The sequence below is a fragment of the Melospiza georgiana genome, chromosome 2 (genome assembly GCF_028018845.1).
Source record: "Melospiza georgiana isolate bMelGeo1 chromosome 2, bMelGeo1.pri, whole genome shotgun sequence".
Taxonomy (NCBI): domain Eukaryota; kingdom Metazoa; phylum Chordata; class Aves; order Passeriformes; family Passerellidae; genus Melospiza; species Melospiza georgiana.
In genome coordinates this window covers 55,533,622-55,560,776 of record NC_080431.1, presented here as the reverse complement: position 1 = coordinate 55,560,776, position 27,155 = coordinate 55,533,622, and the positions used below count along the sequence as shown (strand labels likewise).

The window sequence follows — 27,155 nt, the reverse complement described above, 5'->3', positions numbered from 1 at the left end:
TCCGCCGGCAAGCGCTCCCGCATCCCACAGCTCCCACAGTGCTGCTGCTGCGGAGAGCAGTGAGAGCGGGAGGCCAGCAGCAATAAAAGGCAGCAGGGCCCCCTCCGTGCCTCACCGCCCACAGGCAGAGTCCCAGGAGCCAGGCACAGCTCTGGGGTCCCATTGGAGAGGGCTCTCCCAGCTGGCTCCCACCGAAGGCTGGATTTGCCGTTCCTCTGCCCCATCTCCCACACGCGCAGGTGAACGGATTTGGCACCCACTGCACTCTCAGGTAAGAGGGGTTTGCTGGGACCTGGGCAATGAAAGCCAGTGTGGGGCTTTGTGGTTTTTTAGGAAACTGCGTCTGGAAGAGGACTTTGCTCGGAATATTTCAGAAAATAAAAAGCAATTGTTCCCTCTAGCAGTCCTTAGGAAGAGCCCTTGCTCCGGAGGGGTTTGCTGGCCCATGTACACCTCCCGTGTCCCAGCAGAGATCCCCTGGCAGTCAGAAGCCATCAAGTGGGAACTGGGATCCTAGGGAAGCCCCACCAATTCTGCCTGCTGTGTCCACCAGCACAGAGTGGGGCACCTGCACCTGGGAGAGAGAAGAGCTCAATTTGAAAAATCTGAGCACCATAGTGTCCATCCACTGTGGATGGACATGGCTCCTGTTTGGACTCACACATGGTGGGGCCAGCCTGAAGTTGTCTTTTGGCTTTGCTGTAGATCAGGCAGGCACCAGTCAGTGCTCACCCTCTTTTGACTCCTATTACCTAAAGATTTAGGATGAGAATAATGACCAGAAAAATAGTTCAAAGATAAAACTAGCTGAAATAACAAAGGAAACAGTCTGGAGGGTCTGTGCTACACACACTTACCACTGCTGCTTGTAAGGGACAAGGAACTGAGTGCAACAGGCAGCAGAAATGTGAGACACAGCATGTGTTCTGGGTGGGCAAACCTGGCAGTGAGGGCACTCAGTGAGGAGTGTCAGACAGCCTGGAACAAGCACAGGGGTGCTGCGGCTCTGGTGAGGCTCAGCTGCAAGCTGCCACCCCAAAAAGCAGCTGTATGGTAAGGCTCCAGCCTCCTGCCAGGGGTTCAGAGACTTGTCCCCAGTGCTTGCTGGCCCTTCTAACCCAAGAGCAGATCCCTTTCCACTGGGAAAACAAAACCTAGGGAAGGACTGATGGGAGGAGGTCCAGAAGTTGGCTTTGTTCTTTAACTTTTATCCTGGCTTAGTTTTATGTTTTTCGTATGACTTTCCCAACTCATTATCAAACTGGGAGCAGGTACAGTGGGGCAGGACACCTTCATGCCCTCGTATGCCACCTGTCTTTGTGCTGTGCCAATTTCAGTTTCCTGTGAGTTTCAGTGACAATTTCCCTGTTTCAGATGTGAAACAAAACCATTTTGCAGCTGCCTGAATTGCACTTTAGCACCCTTATGCATTGGCACAAAAGAAAATAATTCATCCTTAACACCCACAGCAGCTTCTGCAGAATCACCAAAGGTGTGGGGGAAGGGGCAACACCTCTTTATCTGGCAAATAGAATGAATTCTCTGAGGGATTTGTCAGTCCTGGAGAAGTCCGAGCCATCATCTGAGGAAGGACTGAAACCATTACCTGGTAGTTATGTGTGCTGTGTTCTTGTGTGAACAGGCTTTGTGCACAGCCATCATGAAATTGCTTTCTTTATCTCACCTGTTGGAACAGCACACCCTGAGCTCTGAATCACAGTCACTTCTGGGCTCTGTCACTAGATGGTGACATGCTTCCAGATACCAAGTCCTCCCTCAGTTTCTTTTTCTTTTAGTGTAAAAGAGCAGTAAATAAAGACAAAAAACATCCGTTTTACCCTCTGCCTATGGAAATACAGCACTCCCAGCCACAATAAATTCTGCTTAAGATAATTTGATATTTAACTGATTTTTAATATGGCATTGGATTGATCAATGTTGTTTCTGTAAGAATTACTGCTATAAAAGTAATTTTAATTATAAACATTTACATAATGACTAATATTTCCGATCTATGCACAATTTAGAACACCTTTGTCAGCAGACATTGCCAGATGCAAAATGAACGCCTGTTTGTGCATCTTCTAGAAAAAAACCTGCCCTGAAAGCTTTAAAGTTAATATGTCATTTGGTTGGGAAAAGTACCAGTTTCCCTCCCTCTTTTCTGTTTCCCCTGAGCATGCAACAGTGCTTATTTTTTTCTTTGAAATGCTCATCAATAGTTTCAGCCCATAGGCACAGTATTTGCTCTGCTGAAGAAGGTTTGGTGGCTGGTATGAGACACATGCACTCACCAAAGGTCAGGCACTCATATGTAATTTCCATTCGAGTCCATCGTTCAGTAGTGAAGGAGATGTCCTCTGGGATATGAAGATGAGGGCTGCAAAAGGAGAGCTAAATTCCATGAGCCATCTGATGAGATCAGGCACACTAGAAACCTGGATGTATTCATTGGTGGCTGGCTGCTGCCTGCAAGGGTTACTGACCTGGTGGGAGTCTGTAAATGCCTCAGTCGCTGACTCTTGCTTGGTCATTCACCCACAGGTAAAACACACCTGCCTCTATTTCCTGCCAAGAAACAGAACCTGCAATGCCATTGTGCAAGGAGCAAACCCCACCCCATTCCCACAGCAGCAGAGGGTCCTGTCTGGGCTTGGGGACAGCCTCCTCTGCTCAGCCATGATTAGTGGGGCTTGGACAGACTTTGGAGAGGGGTATGGCCATGGACCAGCTGGTTGAACAAGTCTGTCTTTATCTTCAGTACATGCCTGGGACCCCTCTGGGCCAAGCTGGACACAGCATTGCACAAGAAAGCCCTAGGGTGGATCTCATAGCAACTTAAAACACAGTGAGGCTAAGCTTAAAATACTGCTCTCTGACCATTAAGAAATCTAGGGGCTATTTTGAGGTAGGTGCAGGAATGCAGCTTCCCTTATCCTGGCCTCCTCCACACACACCCTCCTGTGTCACACAGCTGCTGCTGGTGGCACACTTGTGGTGACCCTGGCCAGAAGCTGAGGCTTGGAGCGTGTGGTGTGTGTTTGTGTGTGTGTGTGTGTGTGTGTGTGTGTCTGTCTGTCTGTCTGTCTGTCTCTATGTTGTGTGTGTGAGCTTTCCACACTCCCGTTGATTTGGAATGCCACTTAACTGTCGGGTGCTGTCTGAGGCCAGAGCTTGGATGCCTGGCTGCTTGCTCATCCCTCACCTCACCTTGTAAAAATTCTTCTTTACAAGGAGTTACTTTCTAATCCAGCTACTTTTCTGTCAAAGGCATGTTGTTCTGGGCTCCCTGTGGTTTGCAGTTTTTATTCCATATTCTTGTTCAGAATCCTCCTTGACCTTAAAACCCTTTTCATCTTCTCTCCTCCTTCTTCTCTTTAATTCATTTTTGCTCACTAGTCAATTCTTGCTGGGGTTTGTGTACCAAGCCCCACCTGTTTTCCTGGGTTTTCTCATAAGAGTTAAATCCTTTGTTCTGCCTGAAACCCAATCAAGGTGAAGATAGATCCTTTCATAGCTTTCAGGAAGATGGCATTAATACTCCCTGTGACCCCAGGGCTCGAGCATCATCCCCAGCAGGCAAGCCTGGGGCTGCTGGAAGGCATAGCTGCCTCTGGGTTTGCCATGCTGCTGGCTGGGTCTGTGTGTTCTTGGGGTTTCTGAGGGTAGTGAAAGCCTGCCAGAATGTGTGAGAGTACTCTGAACCAAGATACTTGGTAAGGTGAAGACACATAGCCATATTAATTTCTCTGTCCCCACAGGCACCCCAGAAGGCTCACCACCACCATGGCTGCTGGCCTGGAGAAAGCCTGCCACCGGTGTATATCTAAAATTGCCAGCAATGGTAAGGCACTTCTGGTAGCCATTGCCTCAGGTTTTTAAGCAGCCCTGTTGCTAAGCCAAGTATGCAAAGGAATCACAATGGTACCAAGTCCCACCTGAATCTTCCACTGAAGTTTCCTTTCCTAGATACTGTTGGGAACTGATGGAATGTGCAATAGTAACTCTACCCTAACAGCAGCTGCCTGTTGCAGTATTTGAAGTATAGCAATCAGCACAAAATTTCAAAAAAGCATCACCATGTACCTAAATATGGGCAGCAACAGACAGCTTAAGAAAAATAATGTGCTTGCCTCCTCTCTGAAGTGTTACCTTACGCATAGTGCAGCAGAAGCATCCACAGGGAAAATCACCTCGTGAAGAGCAGCACAGCCAGCCTGAGAACAAACTCTCCTAGGAGTGATTCCCACCAAGCAAAACTGCTGCCAGCCTGTGTGATGGCACAGGGAGACAAGTCTGGGGATGGAATATCAGGGATATCCCCCTTTCACCCAGTGAGTTCTGGGACGGGTTATTCTTCCCCCTGCTGGCCTGCTCCCGGGCACAAGGGCCACTGCAGGTGGGGGTATCCCCCATAAGCAGCCCCTTGCTGGGGGTTGGAGGCATCAGTTAGCTGGAGAGAGGTTCTTTTGCATGACAGCCTGGGCTTGCTCAGGTTTTAAAGCAACTGGTTCTCCCCACCCAGGGTGGAGGGCACAGAGGGCTGTAATGAGCTGACAGCTGGTGGAACAGGCTGGTTCTTGCTCTCAGCAGCAACGCAGCAGAAAGCTGACCTGGGCCGAGGCTGTGCAAGCTGCACAGAGGCACAGGAGAAACACACTTCAGAGGTGGGGTTTTGTAAGATCAGGGAAGCAGTCTCCTCAGCAGGAGGTTAAAATCCATGGGTTTAAAGCAGCTTACTCCTGCTGACTGCATCTCCTTTTCCCTCTGAGTTGCAAGTGCCTTTTGCTTTCACTTCTAGGCAGTAGCAATTTCTAATTCCACTCAAATGCAAGAAGCAGCAAACCCCTTGACCATTCATCATAACTGATACTTTACCCACACTAATTGCTGCATTTCCCAGTCTAGGGTTTTACCTTGGAGTCTTCTATATTCCTGATCTTTGCTTTGCCTGAAAGGCTCTCAAAGCTCAGAATGAACTTTTATTAATGATTAAACCCCTCAACTCCTTGCTGTCTTACAACCTGGCAGAGAAAACCAGGCCAAAGGGACAGAAAGATCAACCCAGGTCTCCCTGCAGAAACCTGGCACAGGTAGGGAAAAGGAGGATCTTTTCTGGCCCACTTTTTCATGCTCATCACTGCCCCAGGGGAAAGAAGGGCAGTGGAGTGATGGGAAACAAGGGATGCATGCACCCTCATTACACCCTGACAAGCATCTGGGAGTGGAATTGGGACCCAGCTGGTCCCTGTGGGATCCCTCACATCCTGCAGAAAGGACATGCAGAGAGGATCTGGACTCATTGGTGAATATCACAATTTAAAAGGTCAAAAGTGGTATTTGCTCTGATTTTTGTTACTAGTGTCTACAAGGAAAATGTTACCTTTCCCTGTTATTAAATTACCACTGGAACTTCAATAATGAGGGAGAAAAAAATTAATCCTTTAGATTTTTTTTCTAACAATTGGGATTAGTTCTGATCTCACCTATGCACGTCTACACCAGAAGTACCCTCTTGGGTACCTGAAAAGTTACCCATGTGTGAGGAACTCAGAAATATCATTCTAGAAAAGTATCTTCAGGTTCTTATCATGCTTGAGTTCAAAATAAGCTCAGCTTTAGCTATGGATCAGCTAATGCTTTCAAAATTGATTTTATGTTCATTAAAATGCAGTGATGCTAATTTCACTTTTCCTCATCATCCTGTATTTATTTTTCAAAGACCTTTTCAGCACAATCCACATTTGTACCTTTGGTCTGCTGGTATTGAAATAACTCCCAAGAGCTCCAAGAAGCCACCTGTGGAGCATCTTTTCATTCTTGGTGTAGCAATTTAAGTTCAGTCTTCAATTTACTGACCAAAATAAAAAAGCCTAATCCACTACCCTGGGTCTGCTGCAAAGCAAACTGAATGGCTCTATATGTAATGCCTAAATATTGTTATAAAATTACTTCTGCAAATTATTCACAAGGGGCCAAATCCAGAATTTAGACCATGGCATAACTATAGTTCAGTATCCAGAGGCATAATATAAAATCCAGGCTAGACACTCTGCAATATTGCTCAACCCCCAAGGCAGCTGCACCTAGGACATAAATTTTAGGTGATGTGATGCTGATATCTGGGTACCAAAGTTCTATATTGCAGTAATTCAACCCTGCCTAATCAAGGAGTGGTGGAACACAGCAAAGAGCTGGTGGCCCTGAGCTGGGATTTGGTCAGTTTCCTCACACTTCCCCTGCCTCAAATGGTGGGTTTTTTCCTTTTGGAGGAACTAGAGGCCTCCATGGGAATGGCTGTTTCTTACCCTGATTCCTCCAGCTTCTGAGTATCTAGTCTGGTCAAGGGATTCAGTCATGCCAGGGATGGGATTCCTGCCCTTCATCCCCAGAGATTATTCCATCAATATATCTCCTTGCTATGGCATTAGCCTCATAATCAGACAGTCTTTGGTTTTGCTCAAGGATATCTCATGTCTCTACTCTTTGGATCACTCACAGGTCTGGTTTTGAGTGCTCAAACCTTGCTGTTATTTTCTTATTTGGTGGCGGCCGGCCAAGCTGAACAGATTTAATTCCTTTCCTTCACGTTACTTCATTCAAGTCTTTTCTGCATATCCCATCTGAGAGAGTGACATTTTCCTGTGACTTGAAAGCACAGAATGACAGCCAGTAATCCCTGGTCTGTAAAACATACAGTCTTACTGGGGCTGGTTCCTCATAAAGATCCATCGAGACTTTCTCTGCCACCACGACACCCCCTCAGGCTGCATTCTTTCTTTCCTCCAAGTGCCTATCAGCACTGCAGGGGATGCCTGCAGATGCCATGAGGAATAGAACAAGGATGAAAATACCTGTTTCCCATGTGCACTCCAGCCTGTTACAGCACCCATGCTGCAGTGCAGCACACTGTGACACTGCTTGCTGAGCTACTGCATTGCCATCTGCACCTGCCCCAGGGCATCAGCAGGCATGGGGCCCTGCCAACTGAATTTGACCCAAATTTCCTCACACCCAGACTGCTGGGAGTCAGGCCCCTTCAGAGCAGCATTCCCACAGGGTGTTGTCCAAGGGCATGCTTTGGCATATTTTCACACAGAGTTTTGCTCTTCAGCTTGTGTATGCAGAAAAATCCTGGTATAACTGCAGACTTTGTTTGGAAGCTGGAGTATCTCATGTAAAAAAATAAAAATTTCTTTTTTATCCAGAACCTGACAGACAACAGAACAAATAGCACCTGGAAGTGATGGCAATGTAACCAACACTACATTTATTACTGTATTTATTATCAGAGAGCTTGTCACTCTACTGAGCAGCTTGCACTACAGCTGTATTAGAGGAGAGTACGTAGATTGAGATTTATATTCATAAATAGCTCCTGAAAATTTTGTGAAGACTCTTACCTGAAAAGAAAGAATTTTTTCTCTCTCCTCAAAGTAAATAGGGACAGCGTGAGATGATCTGTACCTTTCAAGTGCTTGGAAAACTCGTGGCAGCAAAATGAAGTCTGAGGAGCCCACGGGTGAATTGGTGTCACCTCCAGTACTGCCTCCAGATGCCAAGCAAATGCCAGAGGGCAAGAGGCTGTGTGTGCTGAGGCCAGACACAACAAGGGAGTGGCAGAGGACTGGTAGGAGAGCTGCAGTGCAGGGGCATGCCTGTGGAAGATGCAAAGGCTCAGGCATCAGACAGAAGAGAGACCGTGACATACAGCCAAAATGTCAACAGCGATCTCAAGCGTGTTTACTTCTGTGAGGAAATCCTGGCAAGAGGAATTCAGCCAAACAGCAGATTTGTATCAGCTGAGTGTACTGCTGGGCAGGAGACACAAAACCTGCACCCACTGATCTAATTTTTGTGAGCACAGATTTCAAGGAACGTGCAAGATATTCAGCCACCAGTTCTCTTCTTCCTCTGGTGTGATCATAGCCACGAGTTCTTCCCTCCATCCATTTCCCAGCACGTTAGGATCCTGCAGCAGGACTTCACCAGGTGCTGCCCTGCTAGTACAGAGCAGTGAGGTCTCCTGCCCGATGCCCAGGCACCAGCCTCATGGAATAGCAGACACCCTTTCGAGGCATGCCTGGAAACACTTCCCTAGTTGTGCTGTGTTTTTAGAGACTATCAGCCTTTTTTTGCTACTTATTCCAAGAATGAGGCCAGGATGTCCAGGGTGAGGCCATATCGCCGACACACAAACACCACCAGCCCCACATGCGGACCTGCCCGCAAGTCCTCTCTGCGGAGCCGGGCTGCTCTGCGGCAAGCGCCATTCTCTGAAGCAATTTGTCTTGGGACCAGAACGGGGCAGCAGAGCCCAGACAAACCCGGGCAGAGAATGCGTGTATGCCGGCTGAGCAGCATTCCTGTGAAACCCCCACACATCCCGGGAAAATCAGCCTTCAGCGCTGCTAGCGACACTGAGGGTGGCTGCAGAGCCCTGCCAGTTGTGTAGGCAATTGTTGAAGAGTCTCACTTTGTTAAACATGGATCTGGAAGCCTTCCCAGACTATGCATCTGCCCCTCCAATTCGAGACCTAAGAGGCTGTAGCTGAATGGGGAGATAATGAGTAAATACATTCCCAGCGCCTGCTTTGGGAGCGGAATTAATGAACCATTATCTCTTTCTCTTGAGCTCTGAGTGGTCTCTACCTCCCACTTCTCCCCTCCAAAAGCGAGCTGCTGGGCAGATGTCAGACACCAGCAAGCACGAACACCTGTGTGCCAGATGTGCAGCCTCGCATGCACAAGAGCCCCCTGAGCTTTTTTCAGAGCTTACTGCAGCATCCCTCCCCGGGGTCAGGCAAAACAGGCACTGCACAACTAACAAACAACACGATGCCATCTCCTCCTCCTCGTCCTCCTTCTCCCGGGCTCCTGAGCACCTCCCTTGCAGCAGGGACAGGGACAGGAGGCAGCTGCGAAACCACAGGCAGAGGGGTGACGCTGCAGTGACAGCACTTGTGGCCACAGCAGGCAGTCGGTGCAATGCCTGCAGACCTGAGCAGCACCCCTTTGGGCACCAGATAGATGGGTTCCCCACCCTCTGGGCACTGTTTGCTCAGAAATGATGTTGGAAGCCCAACTCATTTACAATACCATCACTTCTTGATATGAAAGAATAGTCTAGATAACGGCAAGAGGAGCTAGCACAAAATGTGACGTGGTGAAAAGGGAGGCTCTAGGCTGAGTTGTTCTAATGAGAGGCTGTCAGTGGTTGAAAGAGCTTAGTCAAGTGTAGGACACTATTGAAGCAGAGGAAGAATTTCTGTATTATGCAGCACTCGAGAGATAGGAGTCTGAGCAAAAATGAGAGAGAGAGAGGGAGACTGGCCGACAGGGAAAGGAGGAGGGGGCGGCACAAAGGAACAGAAGTGCTTTCTTCAGCTCAAAATACCCTCAGTCTCCCCCAGTTCATGGAGATAACAAACATGCTGCTTCTGAGAAAGATGTCTCTCAAGGGCTTAAGTGTAAGATCCTGGTTCTCTGTGGAGAAAACACAAGCAGCATGTGGGGGATGGTGTGTTCCCATGAAAAGTGTCTGCGAGTCAGAAAGCCTGGTGGATCTGCTCTGAATTTTGATGCTGTTCCTATGTCCTCTCTGTTTCTCCTTCTGGAAAACAGAGGCAGTGATGCTGCCCTTTTTCTCTAAGGCAGCCTGAGGGTGGTATTTTGGCAGTGCTGCAGAATTTTCCAGAGTGGCACTGTCTGCAGGGCACTGGCAGTGTCCCTGCTCCTGCACGGCCAGGGGGACACCGTGCACCTTGCAGAGGTTGCAGTTCTCTGGCATGGGGAACTGCAGGACACAGCTTACCCAGGGAAAGGGCTGGTCCCAAGCCAAACCCAAATACTTGCTCCAAGGTTTTTTTTGCAAGCCTCCAAGGAGACATCCTACTCCTTTTCTTATCCGTGCGCTTCTCAGCCCCTCTGCAATCTATGCCCACCTGCACTTTGGCACCCTTAAGGACCCACTTGCAGCCTGAGCCATTTCTGGGAGAGCTCTGAAGGGACACTTGCCACAGAATGTCCTCATTATATTTTACTCTCATTTGGCAGGGCAGCGTTTCACTTTAATGTTGCCAAGTGTTCATGATTAGGCACAGAGGTGACAGCTCTTGTGAGACAGGCTGCTCACACTGTTCTAGACACTGGTGTCCCTCACCCACCATGAAGGTAAGCACTCATCCTCTGCAGCACCTGGCTGTGCAGGGGAAACATCAGGGCTCAGATACACCAGCAACTCTCAAGGGAGTAGGTAAGCTCCTCAGGTCCACTCACCTGCAGGGAGAGTCAGTGTGCACCCCTAAGAGCATCCTTCCACACAGCTTAAGCTGATCTAGCCCAATGACAAATCCCACTCCTTGCAGCAGCGCTTCTGCCTTTGTGCTCATGAGCTAAGCTGGGTCAGGGAGTTAGACCAGCCAGAAACCACTCACATCTGTGATAAAGACAGTTTATTTAGCTATCATTGAAAAGTAAGTGGAATGGCATTAAAGCTGCTATTTGCTTAGCAAACAGATACGGCTCATCAGTTGCCATGGATTAGCTGATGCAGAATTACTTGTTACTGCACAGTCGCCTGGCAGTGCCTCTGAAAAGGATGCAGGATAAGGCAGCAGTGGATGACTCCTTGCCCTTGGATTAAGACAAGCTGCAAGTAATAGCTTCAAAAGCAGTTTGTGTCTCTCACTGCATCCTGGAAGTGATAAAACGTGCTGGCCTCACCACCGCAAATACGGCACCACGCAGGTGATATTCCCACCCCATCAAGTGCACTGTATTTCTTCCTACACAATTGTCTGGATTTACAGAGGATCTGTAAAGAACTGGATGGAAATGCTGGCCTCTAAACTTGAACTAGCCCAAATAACACTGTCTTTCTTTTCTCTTTCACAGCATGCTTTATATTTGGGCTCCTCGCTTTCCTCGCCTTACCACTGTCCATGACTTTTATAGGTAAGTTGACAACTAAAGTAAATCAAAAATAGAAACTTCCTGGCACTCTGTGGCAGGTTAACATATCTGGTGGAAGAACAGGGTTTCCAACGGTTAAACCCCTGTCTTGGTACTTTAGCTTCAGACAGAATCTCAGCCCACACTCTGTATCAGGAATGAAGGAGTACTTGAATTCTGACCCTGTTTATCTTAAAAAACCCTCCAGTGTGTTTTACCTCAAAACCCAGCTTGGTCTGTGGGAGGAAGCTCAGAATCTGACATATGAGAAGATTTCATTACTCAGGATCCCTCTGTATTAACTACACTGCAAAAAATTGTAGAAGCATAGTGCTGGAAGGGGAAAAGAGATGCTGTAGGCTGCTATTTCTCCCTTTTTGAAAGTCAGACCTGGTTTTTGGCTCATCTGCCCTTGAAGGCTGGATTTGTGAGTAGCATTTCAAGATCAAATATTTAAGACAGGAAAATCCTTTGAGCAGTAGAATTTTATACCTTTTTAAACTGCATAAGGCCCCTCTTTTCTTAAGCATCACCTTTCCCTTACCATTAACATAGATCTTTGTTTTTTCTGTAACACTTCATTGCTCCCTTTGGGCCTTTCACATCCTCCATATGGGTTGTGAACCCCACTTGAGAAACATCAGTGGAGACACCAATCCACCTCTGCTTTTAGACAGGCCCATGTGCTCACAGCATCCCTGACAGATGTCTGACTTGCCCTTGCTCAAGGAAATTCCATGGCTTCTCAAGGAGACTATTTCAACATTTTATTGCTCTCAAAGACAAAATATTTTTCCCATATCTAACCTAAATCTTCCCTATAGCAAATGAAACAGATTACAGCCTGTCCTGCCCACTGTGGTCACAAAAACATATTGGTCACTGTCCTACTCAAGAGATCCTTTGAACTGTTTGAAGGCTGCTATTATAACCCTGCTCCATCTTCTCTTGTTTTCCCAGAGGTCCTAAAAACCTAATTCTTTCATCCTGACCTCACGGGTCACTGCCTCTGTAGCTGTTTTTTTTGGTTTTTTTTTTCCATTTTTGCCTCCCTCCTTTGACCTCTGTGCAAGTATTTTTCCTTATTAATAGAAGAATGAGGTAACACAGGCCTCCAGCTGAGACCTGAGGAATGAGCAGTGCAGAGTAATTAGCTCCTCTGTTTAACATGCAGGATTTCTGTAAACACACCTCAAAATGAAACATGGTCTCTCTGCACCAACCCATTTCCTCCCAAATTTAGTTTATGGTGCATTGTAAGCCCAGATGGTTTTTGGCAGTGCTGCTCCCTACCAGACATATCTCGTTTTTTTACCTTGAAGTTTCCTACCCAACACACAGTGGCTCTATCAGTTTTTGTCTTGTAGATTTTGAATGCCTTTTCCCAGTGTATCCAGATCACTTTGAATTCAAAGTCCTCAAGAGCCCTTGTCTTTGAGAAGCTGCTCACCTGGTGCCTCGCTCCTCATGAAGGATGGTCCAAAGGAACTCTAGATGCAGATGCTGAGGGCAAGCTGCATCCCACCTAGACTCAGACTGTGTGCACCCACAGCCAGGCTGAGTGCTGTGTGTTGTCCTTGCAGAAAAGGGAAATTCCCACACCCTCTCTTAGGTGTCTGCCTTGACATGAGGTGACTTTTAAGGCAGTTGGGACGCCTGGCCCATTGGCATGGATAGTTATCCAAATCCACATAATAAGTGTTCAGTTAAAGGTTGGTGCTCTTCCCTTAATCTGGGGCTTTCAAAGTACCACTGTGACTATGGTGGGATTCCAATTAGGATGTCCTAATTAGGAACCAGGGAGTTCTAACGAGGGATTGGGGAGCAATTTGGAAGTAGCAAAATGGACTGAACTGCTGCATCTCAACACTTCTGCTCTTATATTTATCCATGACTTAAGATTGCTGTTTATCCCTTAAGAAGATTCTAGCTTTAGCTTTTCCCCAGGCTGAATATGCCTGAACTGTGAAATAGGGATGGGAAGGTATAATACAAAATGTGGTATGGTTTCCATGCATACTGACATCCTGCCTTCTGGAAATGAATCCAGGTCTGGAATCTGACCACTTACAAATAAGATTTCTCAGGAATATTTCACAGTATCTTTAAGATCAGTGAGAAGTGGAAAGTCTATAGTAAGATATTAGCCTGGAGTTCTGGATATCTCCTGCATCAGATACAGAGCCCTTTTCCCCCCCACAACTTACTGAAATTAAGAGATAATGTCACTATAATGTAGTGTTGTCAGAGGATATTGGTTTCCTGCAGCTCCATATCAGCAAGTTATTTTTAGGAAAATGCTGATATTTATTTTCCAAGCAAAATCCTATGATTTTCTGATAATATTCTGTTACCACAATCTCAGAAAAAAACTTGCTGATGTGCCTCCAGTCATTTTGGCTCTTGCTTCCTACAGAGGAAAACTGTGAGGTAAAATACTAGTTAAAACTCAGAGATGAATAACAGGCAGCCCTAGTAATAATTACACCCCAACATCATACACTCTTAAAATTCGATATTGCTGTAAATCACAGTATAATTCAAGATACATGAAAAGGACTCAGCATATTTTCCAAGCTGCAGACTTGTGACATCACTTAAGCCATAGATTGTTTAGCAGCTTTTTCACTTTTACTGGCAGAGATGATCCCTTTTTTCACTAAACACTCAAAAGATATAGAGATTTATTTAAATTTTTTTTAGTTTCCGGGACAGTGAAGGATTACTCTCAATAACCCGTTCTTGTATGTTGTCCAGAGTACCTTTATATACAGAATACCCCAAGGCTAGCTAAATCACATTTGAAAGCTGATGACATGGGGTTTTTTTAATAAGCAGCCTAAATTGCCTCCTGTTCAAGTTTAACCCACTACTACTCCTCACACTCAACACCAAATAATTCCTCAAATCTCAAATGCTCCTGAGAATTGTCTGAAGCCTATTCTCTTACTCTGTGCCTTTACGTGGGAACCAGTTTTGTGCTTTAGCAGTAGTTGTTTACACAATCTTTCCTTGCATTCCAGTCCCTCAGCCAGTCCCCTGATTTGCTGACATGCTTTCTGATAAAATGGTGCCCAAAAGCAATTTCTTTGAGATAAATTCTCTGCAGCACCTAGATCCAAGTGTAAGGCCCACAGTCAGGGCTCGACTGGGGTCTGTGCTAAGTGATGACAGCTGCAGCCATCCACAAGGAACACCTGAAAATGGCCTGGCATGTTGAGGTCTCTGCCTCCCATTAGGAATAAAGTTGTGTAGTAGGTGCCAAAGAGTGGATCAGCCTTGCTATACAGCAGCCCTCCTTTCCTGTGGGTGTACTTGAGCCATTTCAGCTGAGAAGAGTAAAGCAGCTAAAAAGAGGCCAATGCTGTATTGCCTTTCCTTCTTCCTGACCCCTCATCTCATGGATAATCATGAGTCACAAGGACACTTGGTAGCAATCCTTTATGGGCCATGCCAGAGCACTGCCCCAAATGGTGCCCTTAGAGAAGCCATTGTCCTGTTTGCTCACAAGTGCTCTTTCCACTTGCTGGACCCTGTGTCCTGGATCTTACTGCAGTGTTGTTCTGTGGTAGCCAAGAGGTAAAATGTGCAAGTACCTCTGCTTTCCCAAGCCTCCCATCTCTTGTTTTTTCCCCTTTGGATGCTGTTCAGGCTGTGTCTGATCTTGCACAGGTCTTTGGTTCATTCATTTGGACTCCTCTGCTGGTCTGTGTTGTGGTTCAGGCTCGATTGCTTTTCACTCTGAACCACAGATTGCTCTGGCTTGCAGGGAGCACTGCAGTAGAATCAGACCTTTGATCTCTCATGGTCCATACATCCCATCTCTAGCAGTCAAAGGAGAACACATCTGTTGCTTATGGGAAAGAATCTGTTGCTTTCCAACAAATTTTGGTGCTCCCAGATAAACCACACGCTGTGTGAGAACTGATTGGCACATTTGCTGATTTCACTGTAACAAATACCAGTGCCCATCTGCCAACTGTAGGTCCACATTTCCTATTCACACCTTGGGGTGTATTTTTAAAGTTACTACTGTATCACCTGCTTTGACCTGCTCTTTTGCTGTCATATCTGTCTGCAGTATTTTCCCAAAACTGACAGAGTGCTGCTGTCTGTCACTCAAATCCTTCCCAAAACGGACTGATATCATGTTATATATATATATATTTGAAAGGATTCCATAATAGATTTGTCTGGGAAAGAGAATCGGAGCAGCATGAGAAAAAAAAGAAAGGCATTTTTTTCTTGACTTTTTTCCCCCCTCAAATTGAAATCTCAGTTAACACATTGGAAATAGAAATTGCCTAGGTTCCTAAACTGAAATATATTCCCAGTGATCCCTTGCCAGCTGCTTTTGTGGCAGGCTATTAGATGGCCAAGAACTTTGGAAACCTTGGTAGCAGCTTTCTGATGAATTTGATGTAATTTGTGACAATTTCCCTGCTGCCCACCCCTGTAAAGCTGGGAGTCTGAGCATGTCTCAGTGTTACATAGGGGCAAAATGGACAAAAAATCACAGCTTTGTAATAAGAATGAAAGGAGAGAGAGTCCAAATCCATCTAAGTGCAGCCTTTTTCATTTATACAAAGGTTGGTAATAAATGCTTAGTATAGAAGAGTCCACAGCCCTTACACACAGGGGATCACAAAACTGCAGACCACAAAACACTGTCCCATGTCCTGTGACTAAAGTCAGACCTGTAGCAAGCAACTGCAATCCACAGCACCTGTGTTATGCCACGCAAAGAGTGCAGGAGAGGTTCAGGACATGAGCAGTGTTATGGACCAGCACTAGCTGTGGATTTGGTGGGCAAATTGACAAGCTAAAGAGGATTACAGCTATATAAAAGAAAAACCAAACCAAAACAAAAAAACCCTCCAAAACAACCAAAAAAACTCTACCAAACCAAAACCCACTGGTACTTCTTTCTTAATTCCTCCTATTCAGTGTAGTTCTGAAAATGGAGGCAAGATGTTTCACCTGAGAAATGTTTAGCACTAAGACTTGCACATTCCTTTTAGTATCCTGCAACTAGGCAACCCAAATTATTCAAAGAAAAGTCAGAATATCTTCTTGCAAACTATTTATATAGCAAGAAGAAAACAGAAAATCCTTTCTACCATATGCAACTGATCTGTCAAAGCCCTGAAACATGGGATCAATACCAATAAAATTACAGTGTAATGAACTGTTTAAAATTTCTGAAGATGCTATTGGGTAAGAGACTTGGGCAGGGGATTCATCCCAGCTAACTTACAGGTATCTACAGCTGGCTGTCTGGATTCCTTGTATAGCCATGGAGAGACAGAAGCCCTTTCAGGAACCAACTCACCCGACCCATTTCAAATGCCTATCTTAGGAAAAATGAATTGAATTTTACAAGTGCCTATTTCTCCCTATTGACTTCAGAGTGTAGAAAACTAGTTCATGTATGGATGCCTGCATTGCAGACATCTATATTTGGACAGATGAGTTTCACTGCCACAGACCTGTATCACAGGATTCAGTCTCTACTGCCAGCAACATCCTCACACAGCCATACACACTCTTCTCTACAACTTACCCAACTTTCTCTTTCTTGCAGTAGATTTGAAGGTTGCCAGGGTCCTCAGCTCCATAACAACCATTTCTTTTATCCTCCAGCAACCCAAACAGCTTGGAAACTTGAGCTTCCACAGCTCCCTATCAGCTGCCTGGAAAGCTAAAACAGTTCCAGGTGCACCCACGGGTATTGGCTCCCAAGCTTCCAGGAATCTGACTCAGGAACATGCCATACTCATAGGAACTAATGAGCAGGAAAATCCTGGGGGAAGTTTATCAGAATTCCTTCTTTTTGTAGTTTTGATTTTCAGTGAATTTTCTACCACTGATTTCCTGTCCAGCTCAGTCAATGGTTCATTTAACAAAGAGCTGTGGCTGAAGCTAATGACCTCTATATGTGGCTGCATTAGTATTGCCAGAAAATAGTAATGTTGGATTTGCCTTTGCTATCTCTCTTCCTTCTCCTGCCTTTTGCTTGTTCATGGCCCTCACTCCTCTAGTGGGAGGCGCAGCCCCCTTTTAATTCTGCCCCCATTTCAACAGACACAGGATACAAGTCTTGGGTGTAAGCAAGACATTTCACTTACAGCATCTATAATTCTCGCTGTACAGCTTGTTGCAATATCTGGTCACTTGAGATAACAAACATCCATTTTTGCCATTCAGGAATGAAGTTTTTGGAAGACTGCCCAGTCCAGCCACTGATTCCCTTGTATCTGTTGGTGGGTGGTGTGATTGGCAGCTTAAAGGTAATGTGCCTTCTGTGTGTGAAAAATATTTTGTGTGACTCGACTTTGACTTGCTAGTTAAGACATGATGATAGCTCCACACAGCCACATGCACCCAGTGCTGGAGAGCTACAGGATCAGGCTGTGCTTGTTCCAGCACCAAAAGCACCTGTCAGTCAAGTGAGCTGCTAATGAGCTCAGCATTGTCCCACACATTGTGGTGTGACTTTCTCCTGCACCACAGCATCTGTGCTACATCCCTGCTGAGGGAAATGACTTTTTAACATGGATGCCTGTGGTAAATGGGGTCCTTTTCCCACAAGCAATCCTCCAAGCATGTCAAATCTTTCTCCATTACTTTCATACAGACAGGACAAAAAGCTAAGTTACTCTCCTTGCTTTGGGAGTGCTACAAAACCACTTGTGTTTGTACATAGTCTTCCACAAGTTCAATTTACTCCCACTCTGACCTGGCCAGAAGTAAATGACTGCAGCAGAATCACTTCCTTCCAAAGTAAATATATCCTTGCAACACAGCAGGGCTTATTAATCTAGATGCACCATTTTCTAACCACAGCTATCTGTCTTCTAGTGGACTGTGCTCACTTATATCTTTGCTGAGCCCCAGTCTGGCAGTTTGACAAGGAGAGGCACCCTCATACCTGTGATAAACCCTGGTCACTGTAAAGCTATATAACTCTGCATTGACTCTAAAGGATTGTCCCTGTTCTGACAGTCCCTTTGCAGGTGGTGTTAACTGGCTTTTAGGGAGCATGGAGAGCCTTACCACAACAATTCTAGTCATTTTCTTTGCCAGGACTGAAAAAAAGAGGAAAGAATCCTACTCTGCAGGTCTCTGCATTCACTGCACTCTTTCAAAGTGGTAACCCAACAAAACCACAGTACATCACTGGGATATGAATCATGCCCTCCAAGGACCTTTGGTCAGTAAATAAGAAAATGGAAAGAAAAAAGAAAGTGCTTAATCTTGTTACAAGGAATTTGCTGCGTTGTGAGTTCTACTGGCAAATGCTTAGTCATTCGATCACACCAGTGGACTTATCTGTATAATCAAAGGTTCATTTAATAATAGTTTAGAAAATATTAGAGCAGAACTGAAAGGCAATTTTGAGGCTAGTGGACTGAAGCTTTCATAAAAAATGTTGACTCGTTCTTAGCCATTTCCGTTAAAAGTCAGTTTTTCTCACTATAACTAAGGTGGCAAACGGATCAGTTAACATTGTTGCTGACATCAAATAATGCTTTGAATTTTACTTCAGTTGACAGCAGGGCTGCTTACTTTGCAGTTTGGCAATGCATTTGGTCAGAACTTGATTAGCTTCACTCACGTGTTATCTCAGCACTTGGTCTGCAGCCAAATTCAAGTCTCTCGCCTGTCTGAACTGTGCCCTCTGTTCTGTTCACTGGACTGCACTGACTTCATCCAGCAGTGCCCCTGCTTGAGCTCTGAAAGTTAAAAGGTCACAGAATGGGTGCAGGATGAAGTCTCAAAGGATGCTGTCCCATGATCATCTAATAGCAAGTCATTCTAGCCCAGATCTGTGCAGTCCATAGGCTTCTCATCTATTTCTTTACCACCTCCAGTCTTTTAAAAAGCAATGGTAACTGTTCACCAAGGCAACTGAACCATCCTAGAGCACCCAGAGAGGCCTGTTTTATTCATGCCATGCTGCTCCATACATGTATGTTCAGCAGCTAGTAACAATGTGAGCGACTGCCAGCAATTTCTTCAATCACGCTTGGCAAGGCAATATCCATAAGAATTAAATACACTTTCTGTGAACTACTTAAATGCAGTTGAGATTCATAAATCTACCTGGGAGGTCTCTCTGACTGCCTCAAACCCAGTACTCATCTGCCATTTAACCCCATTCTCACTGCTGAGCTTGAGAGAACCTGAGTGCTGAGCTGAAAGCTAAAAGGACTGAAGCACAGCCACAGGCACCCTCACGCAGAAACCTCAGAGCCACTGGCCAGGCAGGTTTATCCCTCCAGTGCCTCAGGAGTCTGTGTAAAACAAATGTTCATATGAGAAGATGATAGTCTGCACAAGCCTGTTGCTTTGAGTGCTCAGCTGGATGTGAGACATCAGTGGAAACACCATTTTTTTGCCTATGTTGGCGCTCGGACTTTAAACTGTATTTCTCAAAAACTGGTAACAACATCTGGGCTGGAATACCAGTTGGTTTTGTAAACAGATATTAATTAATTTATCTATAACCAAACAGTTTTCCAGAGAAGAGTAAGAATAAGAGAAAACTCTGTATTTCTGGATTCTCTTGCTAAGCTTTTCCTATTGAAAATGGGGCACATGGAATAAAATCTGAGCCTGGAAAAATATACACCCGAACAGGTTTTCCTTGGCCAGTGTTCTGGAGAAAGAAGAGTGTAAAATGAGGGATGCTCTTCTCTTTCATTTCAAGCAGAAAAATGAGCACAGATTATAACTCTGTGAAAGAGAACATGACAGAGAACCCCACTGAATCTACCTGTGTTCTTTGTATTGCCAAGACTAAATGAGAAATTCAGGCATCACTGATGAGTCCTACTGCATTTCCCTGTATACCAACCCTTCCTAACCACCTGGCATCATGGCATTCCACATATTTCTCTGCTAGTTTTAACTGAAGGCAGGAATGGAGCAGTCTGGGAAAATGGCACTTAATTGAAGAAAATTTGACAACAGTACATTGCAAGCATCTAAAGGAATTTCTTTGAGGTTTAAGTAATAGTCTATATGCTTTATAATTTGCTATAAACTGATCCAACTTTATAACCATGGAAAAATAGAGTTAGAAGAGAAAAATCTACCCACTACAAGACAGGAACTACACTACTTAAGTCATTTAGCAGTTACTGTAATCTGTTCTTAAAAGTCTCCAGCGTGGGAGCTGCTGCCATCTCCCTACACAATCTGTTCTCATGCCTTTCCATCAGCAATTTTTTTCCAGTGTATGACCCCCACTGGTGAATAACCTACAAGGAAAAAATGCATTATTTTCCAGCAGTACCTGCCTCATTTGTGGCTCCTTAACTTTCTGTTTTCCCACATCCAATTTTATTTGACCCAAAGACAGGCAGTGGCCAGGAGGTGTTCAGACCCTCTGCAGCCACTTTACTTATTCCCTTTTCTCCCCCCATGCCTCCAGGTGACTCTCCTGCTGTACGACTCAACCAGGATGAGGCAGCTGCTTTCCAAGTCTGTTGTGATTGATGATGATGATGATGACGAGTATCCCTGGAGGCAGAATGCTCACAAGTACTACGTCCATCTAACCCTCAGCCTTTTCCTCTTTCTCTGGTTCATTCTTGGGAACTACTGGGTTTTTTCTGTGTATCTGCCAAATTTCATCCCGCCTTTTCATCAGCCTCAGGATTACTGTGACAAAACCCTGTACATTTTTGCTGTTGGTGTTCTCATTATTAGCCATACTGTTCTGTTTCTCCTTATCTTCTGTAGCTGCTGCATATACTGTTTTTCCAGGCAAAGATTCTCTTCTGAGGAAGACTAAATGCTTCATAAATAAATCTCCATGTTTGGGAAAGTGTGTACAACAAAGAACAGGCAATAATTCACCCTTGTGTACATCTTTGTTGTATGATATATATGTGTGATAGCAGTCAACTTCAAGGGGAAATCAAAAAATACAGTGCCATCTGGAAATAGCTATGCTGGAATACAGCATAGTCTATGCAAAAATGCTGCTGCAGGTGCTAGGGTGTACTCCTGCTAACTTTTACATCCCATTTTTTAACTCTGGATGTTTTACCAGGAGGGAGCTCTTGCAGATGGCAAACTCCTCTAAAACCAGATCCCCCTTATGCTGTATATAGCACAGGACATTTTTGCCTATAAAAGTAGCCATGTTGTTCTCTTCACTGGGATCTGAACATCTCCACACAGTCTTGCTGAGGTTTGCTATTGTCCCTGAGTTATAGATGAGGGAGCTGAGACAAAGGGTTGCACTCAGGCCACTTTGCAGAGCACATGGACTCTGCGGACTCTGGCAGTAACTGAGATGCTCGCTAGAGAGCTATTCAGGCCCCTGTCAGACTGGCCAGTAAGCAGCTGTGATAGCAATAGGAGCTTGTATAAAATGCAGCCTGAATATGGCCCTCAGGTCTCTTCTGAAGTTGGACTAGGAAGCATCTATATCTAACTTTGGGGCTAAAGCAGACAGTATGAATACATCCATATATATCCAATACGTCCAAAGTGAGTCAAGGCTGCTTTGCAAGTCTTTGGCAGAACAAAGAACTGAGCTACTGAGTGTCAGACTGGTGCTTCAACAGGGCTCAGCATTCCCCAGTCAGGGGATACACTTTCTATAGCAGTAATTTGTCAATACCACACTAACACAAAGATTACTGTCGAACCATTGTGATCAAGTTAATAGAAAAACTGATGATGTTACCTTGGTATTTTGAATATAGACCACAACAATAAGACTTGGGTGGGGATGTGAGAATTTCAGGCAGATGTGTTCTCTACAGCAGTTCTCTGGTTGTGGTGTGAATGTACATTTGATTTGTTCTTCTTGGTGCTGTACATATGGAAATCTGTACTTAATGGACAGATGCAATGCAAGCAGTTTTTCAGTCAGCAGCAGCAGCTTTAAAAGCACCAGCATGCAGAGAGACAATTTTTTTTTGTGACATGTAATGGAACAACCCCAGAAGTGGTCCTGGTAGATTGTTTTTTCATGTGTTGATGAATGCAGTGTAAAAGTGCTCTTTCTGCTTTTGCTCTTATGCACTTATGTCAATGTGGTCAAAATGGAGGGACTCCCCTCTGGATGAGCTTGAGGGTGGCCCAAGGCACAGGAAAAGATGTGTGTTTTGTGTATTTTGGCTGTTAAAACCCACACAGCTGAAACTTGTGTTTTAGAGAAATCCAAAAGGGTTATAAAATGCCTGTGAAAAGGTGAGGTATGTAAAAGAGCTCAAAAATATGCCACAGCTGAACAGGATCTGATCAACCATCCTTCCTGGGACTGAGCCTGAAAGCAGTGTAACATCTGTGAGAACCACCTGTCTTCAAACAAGAACATTTATCTCACCAGCTATTGTATAGATAAGCCTGCATTTGGTTTACAAGGATTTTAATTCAGGTCCCAGATTTATGAACTGTTTATTTCCAGAGAACTAATCTTAGAAAGAAGGTAGGACAAAGATGAAATAATCTGACATGAGGGCAGTGTCAGTGTAGTATTCCCCTGCTCTGCAGCATCCATTCAGTACAGGTCACAGCCAGGCTGCCCCATTGAGAAACCATGGAATAGGTATTACTATTACTGCTGGCTTAGGCCATGCACAGTTTTATGTAGGGAAATGGGACCAGTGGAAATCTTTCCTTTTATTTGTGGGCCTCAGATTGGATCTGGGAAAAATCACTGGCTCTGTTTCTCAAGGAGTTGCTCTACCACACTCTCCACTGCCCCTCACTTTTCTGAAACATAACTGCTGCTAATGGTGAAAATGCCAGAATTCCTCTTTCCCACCACAAACATTACAATGGCTCACCACCTGGGCTTCAGGATTTCAGGGTTCAGTTCTGAACTGATCTATGGGATTTTACCTTCAGTGGAGAGCATCTTTCATTTGTTAAGAATCCAAAATGTTTAAGAAATTGCCTATCAGAAGGCATAACTCCATCCATCACTCAAATGCAACAGAGCAGCTGTTCATCATTACACAGGAACTTCACCCAGAAGCCTGGAACAGGCATAAAACCAGAAAATTATACTCAGTTGTCGGTGCAAAAGAAATTTAACAAAAAAGTAGCTCCACCCACAGGGCCCCTGTACAAACTTCCCAGTTGGAAAATACTGCTAGAATCACTCTTAATCACCAGGAATTAAGGGCTAATACTCCTGAACTAAGTCTGAATTGATTGTTGTGACCTCACAGCAAGTGATGATGTTCTCCTATTGGAGCAAATAAGGAGATTTTAGTTTGGCCCAGACGAGAAGAGCTGTAAGGTGACATTGCCTTGTGTTTGCTGTGTGCTTTTGTGAGCATGGGTACAGCAGCTCAGCAGATGTGCAATGATTTGCCAAACTTCAGCCACACAACAGTAAACCTGAGGCCTATGCTTCATTCATGGAGGCTAAGACTGACTGATTCTCTCCACAGTCTGACATGGAGGATTAATTCTTCATATATGAGAACCCAGGGTATTCACTGACATCTTGGGAAAGTGCTGCTAAGTCACTGTGCTAGCGCTCAACACCTGGTTGGTACAAACACAAATTTATAGAGGTTGTATTAATGAGGCAAAAGACATTTTTGAAATATTTTGAAGTTATACAAAATGAACAAAACCAAAACACTTTGCTACAACCAAGACAGAAAAATTCTGCACTGATAGTATTTACTGATAGTATTGCACTGATAGTATTTGATGTACCCTGTGTAGATCAATATGCTATGGCACATATGAGTGAGAACATCAACACCTCCAAAACAGTTGGAGCCATCAATTCTGTGCCCAAAGGGATCTAAGCATGCCTTCTGCACTTTCAGCAGACTGGAATCTTGCAGAACTGGAGCAGGGATACCTGGTTTGGACATGTGATTAGATACACCTGAGTCACAGTGACTCTTCTGACCCACCAGCTGCATAGTTTCTCTCAAGTTGCCCCAGTAGCACTCAAATCCACATGAAAACAGTTTAATTGAAGATGCTTTATCTCACTTAGGGGCAAGCTATGAACATGTGCATGGTCCACAGCACCTTAACTTGCAGCAGCATTTTGAATTGCCACAAACTGATGGTGCCCAGACAAATGCTCAGGCCCTACAGAAGTAGGTGTGGCACCTCAGCAAACAGCTGTGGGGGAATTAAGTCATTACAGCCCAAAGGTCAAGCAGCTGAAAATACAGTCTACACCTTAAAATGTTTAATTTGAATTTTGCCACTAGACTAAAATTACAAATTGAGAATGTTAATTTTCTTCCCACAGTTATATAAATGTCTACTGAAAAACTGAACCCTTAAGCTAATTATTATGCACTCAACGTTGACTACAATGCAGGAAATCAGCTCTGTTTCAGTTATATCAGCTCCCCTTCTTGAGAAGGAAAGCTCTATTTCCAGTATTTAAAGGAAAAAAAATATACATTACTCCAATGGCTAGGATAGCCAACTCACTGCTAGTTGTGAGTACTACAGAAATCTAGTAGTATGAAGACCCAAAGCCAATTCTGTCTGCACACACTGACTCTATACACACACATACAAGTCAGTAGCCATGAAATAAGTTACACTTATTTCATGTCAGGAGCCATGAAATAAGTTACACTTATTACAGTTTATTGCCCACAGTGTATTTGTCCTCCCACTACTCCACCTTCTTTAGCAATAGGCGTAAGATTCCAAAGCTCTAGAGAGTAGCTTTCCACAGCTATTTTAGAAGCAGCAGACAGACAAGCAATCCTTCACTCCAAATGTTGAACACAGACAGCTCCTACCTGCTGGCTCAAAGAAGAGAGAAAAGAAGAGCATCAGACATACCACAGACCTCATCTTCCCAGGACTGGAAACCAGAATGCTGTGCTGTCAGAGAAGATGATCTCTCTCACAGAGCACTTGCTCTGAGTTTTATGAGGTCCCAAGACATCAGACTTAAAACTACAAGGTAACTGTGCAGAAAAAAAAATAACCAAGAATAGCCTCTGCTTCTTTGTGCCAAGAGCTGTTTCAAATGTCCCAGATCCTGAAATAGGAACAGTTGGTGTAAAAGATCCTAAATGCTTTGACTTTACAGGCAAAGGGCTACAAAGATGAAACTGATGATAACTCATATATATTGTACAACATTTTAAACTAGACCAGTTTCTGTAAGTTTTCTTGAATCTTTTCTCAGATAATTAATATTCTCCAAATTCTAGTTGGTAGGGACTTTGCATCACAAGGAGGACGCTTCTATTTCTACATGTAATGCAGAAATGATTGTTACATCGGGACTGTGATTTGAAACTGTTGCTTGGTGGCATAGGTTTCTTCAGGTTCCTGTTCGCTGCTGGAGTAGATGCAGATCCCTCAGGTATCAGCCATAGGAAGAAACAGAAAATGTTTTTAGAAAGTATAGTACTTGAGGGAAAATAAAAAAGGCTGGCAAGTGCCATCTGATATTGCATAGTACAAGGAAAGTGCTGAAAAGAGCAATGTCATATTGAAAGATTTCTGAACAAATTGTATGGAATTCTGAGAAATCATGTGTATGTGTTTGTAACAATGAATTTCTACCAAATGTCTCATTTGAATAAAAATGAGTGTAAGTGCATAAGACTATGTGACTGCAGTCTAAAAATTAAGGTACTTTACATTTACCAGTCATGATAATTTTAATCAAGCCTGCTGCAATTTTGCTGAGATGAATAGTTATATCAGAGACTGATTTCGCCCACAGATTTGAATCTCAGCCATACTGGCTCTTCTGTATGATTAGTAATACTCCAGCCAAGGAAGAATCCATGATTCCCTTCCCCATGCTGCAGAACAGCAGCTCAAATGTGAGAGATGAAAATTCACAAATCACCATACAAGAAAGCTTTCTTTTTTCAAGGTCCCCTTGATGCCCAGATGAGTTAGGTACCTGCATGTGGAAGGAAGCCTACAAAAAAGATGGAGGAGGACTTTTTAGAGCATGTAGTGACAGGATAATGAGAAATGGCTTCAAGCTGAAAGAGAGTAGGTTTAGGTTAGATTATAGGGAAAAATTCCTCACTCTAAGAGTAGTGAGGCACTGGAACAGGTTGCCCAGAGAAGTTGTGGGTGCCCCATCCCTGGAAGTGTTTAAAGACAAGTTGCATAGAGTACTGAATAATCTGGTCTTGTGAAATGTGTCCCTGCCCACACCAGGAGGGTTTGAACTACATAATCTTTAATGCCCCTTTCAATGATACCTCATGGATTTGATTGCCAGACCTTTTGAAAAATATTTAGCCTTTCAGTGTAATATGAAATGAGTACACAGGATGCAAACAGTGGAGAAAAAAGGCCACTATTCAGTCTTATTCACAAGCTGCTATAGACAACATGTTTTTATTATCACTGTTTACTTTTGTATTACTATTCTATTTCTGCTTCTGGATTTCACAACAGTAGTTCATAACAGACACTATTTATTTTCAGAATGTATCAGAAACAAAGAGTTGCTTCAGTATTTTTTGTGAACCTGTTTTTTTTTTTTAAAAAAAAATTGTGTCCAACTTGTCTAGGTGAAATAAGACTTCAAATAAACAGGTCTGGTGCTCATTTGCATGGGAAGGTTTGGCTCCACAGCTTTGCATGGATAAATTTCATATATCTCTGCAAGTTTTGTTACAACAGCACAGGGACTGCTTGAAGACACAAAGCTTCAGACTGTTCCTTTGGCATTTGAACCAAACAGCAACCGTGTAAGAAGGTGTGTGTGCTCCTCTGCTTGTAGATACCTCTTGGAAGATACATTCTACAAGACAACATCTGCAATTTGGTAACAACTGGGCTGGAATAAAATGCTAATAAGCAGTAAGATTGCAGAAGAATAAAAAAAGTGTAGCAGGACTCACCTGAGTTGATAAGCCTGTAAGCATTCCTGTCCAACAGCTAGTAGTAAGAACAGTAAGATCCAGAAGAAGAGCAGTTAGAAGAAAAACAGGTAGCTGAAGAAAATGTTAGTATAGATAGCTGCATTGTTGCCACAGCCTAGCAACAAACACGTATGCATTCAAGTATATTGTTTACTGTAGGAACATAAAGAATTTTTCAGTCATGGAAATCACAAAATTATCTTTTATTGACTAAAGAAATTATTCTCTAGGATGCATATCAACCATAACAATTCACTTTTATTACTTTGAAAATATTCCTAAGCCATTCTATTATTTTTAAAATAATTATATACACTTCAGCTTGCATAAATT

General features: G+C 44.2%; 1 protein-coding gene across 2 annotated transcripts; it reads left to right on the top strand.

Annotated features, from left to right (window-relative positions):
- TMEM272 (transmembrane protein 272) lies at positions 1 to 24,237 on the top strand. 2 transcript variants are annotated; one of them, XM_058019027.1, is made up of 5 exons: positions 1 to 271; positions 3,762 to 3,844; positions 10,897 to 10,956; positions 17,161 to 17,243; positions 20,393 to 24,237. In XM_058019027.1, the coding sequence occupies exons 2-5, from the start codon at positions 3,787 to 3,789 to the stop codon at positions 20,753 to 20,755; spliced, it is 564 nt and encodes a 187-aa protein (XP_057875010.1). In that variant the 5' UTR covers positions 1 to 271; positions 3,762 to 3,786; the 3' UTR covers positions 20,756 to 24,237. The 2 variants fall into 2 exon arrangements, with proteins under 2 accessions (XP_057875010.1, XP_057875011.1); XM_058019028.1 differs by lacking the exons at positions 1 to 271; positions 17,161 to 17,243 and having other exon boundaries at positions 3,826 to 3,844.
- Positions 24,238 to 27,155: the final 2,918 nt, after the last annotated feature.

Bases quoted from the DNA above. Each gene is read 5' to 3' on its own strand.
- TMEM272 (XM_058019027.1), top strand. From the start codon at position 3,787: ATGGCTGCTGGCCTGGAGAAAGCCTGCCACCGGTGTATATCTAAAATT. The intron at 10,957-17,160 runs GTAAGTTGACAA...TTTGCCATTCAG, and splicing joins ACTGTCCATGACTTTTATAG to GAATGAAGTTTTTGGAAGAC. The intron at 17,244-20,392 runs GTAATGTGCCTT...CCATGCCTCCAG, and splicing joins GTGTGATTGGCAGCTTAAAG to GTGACTCTCCTGCTGTACGA.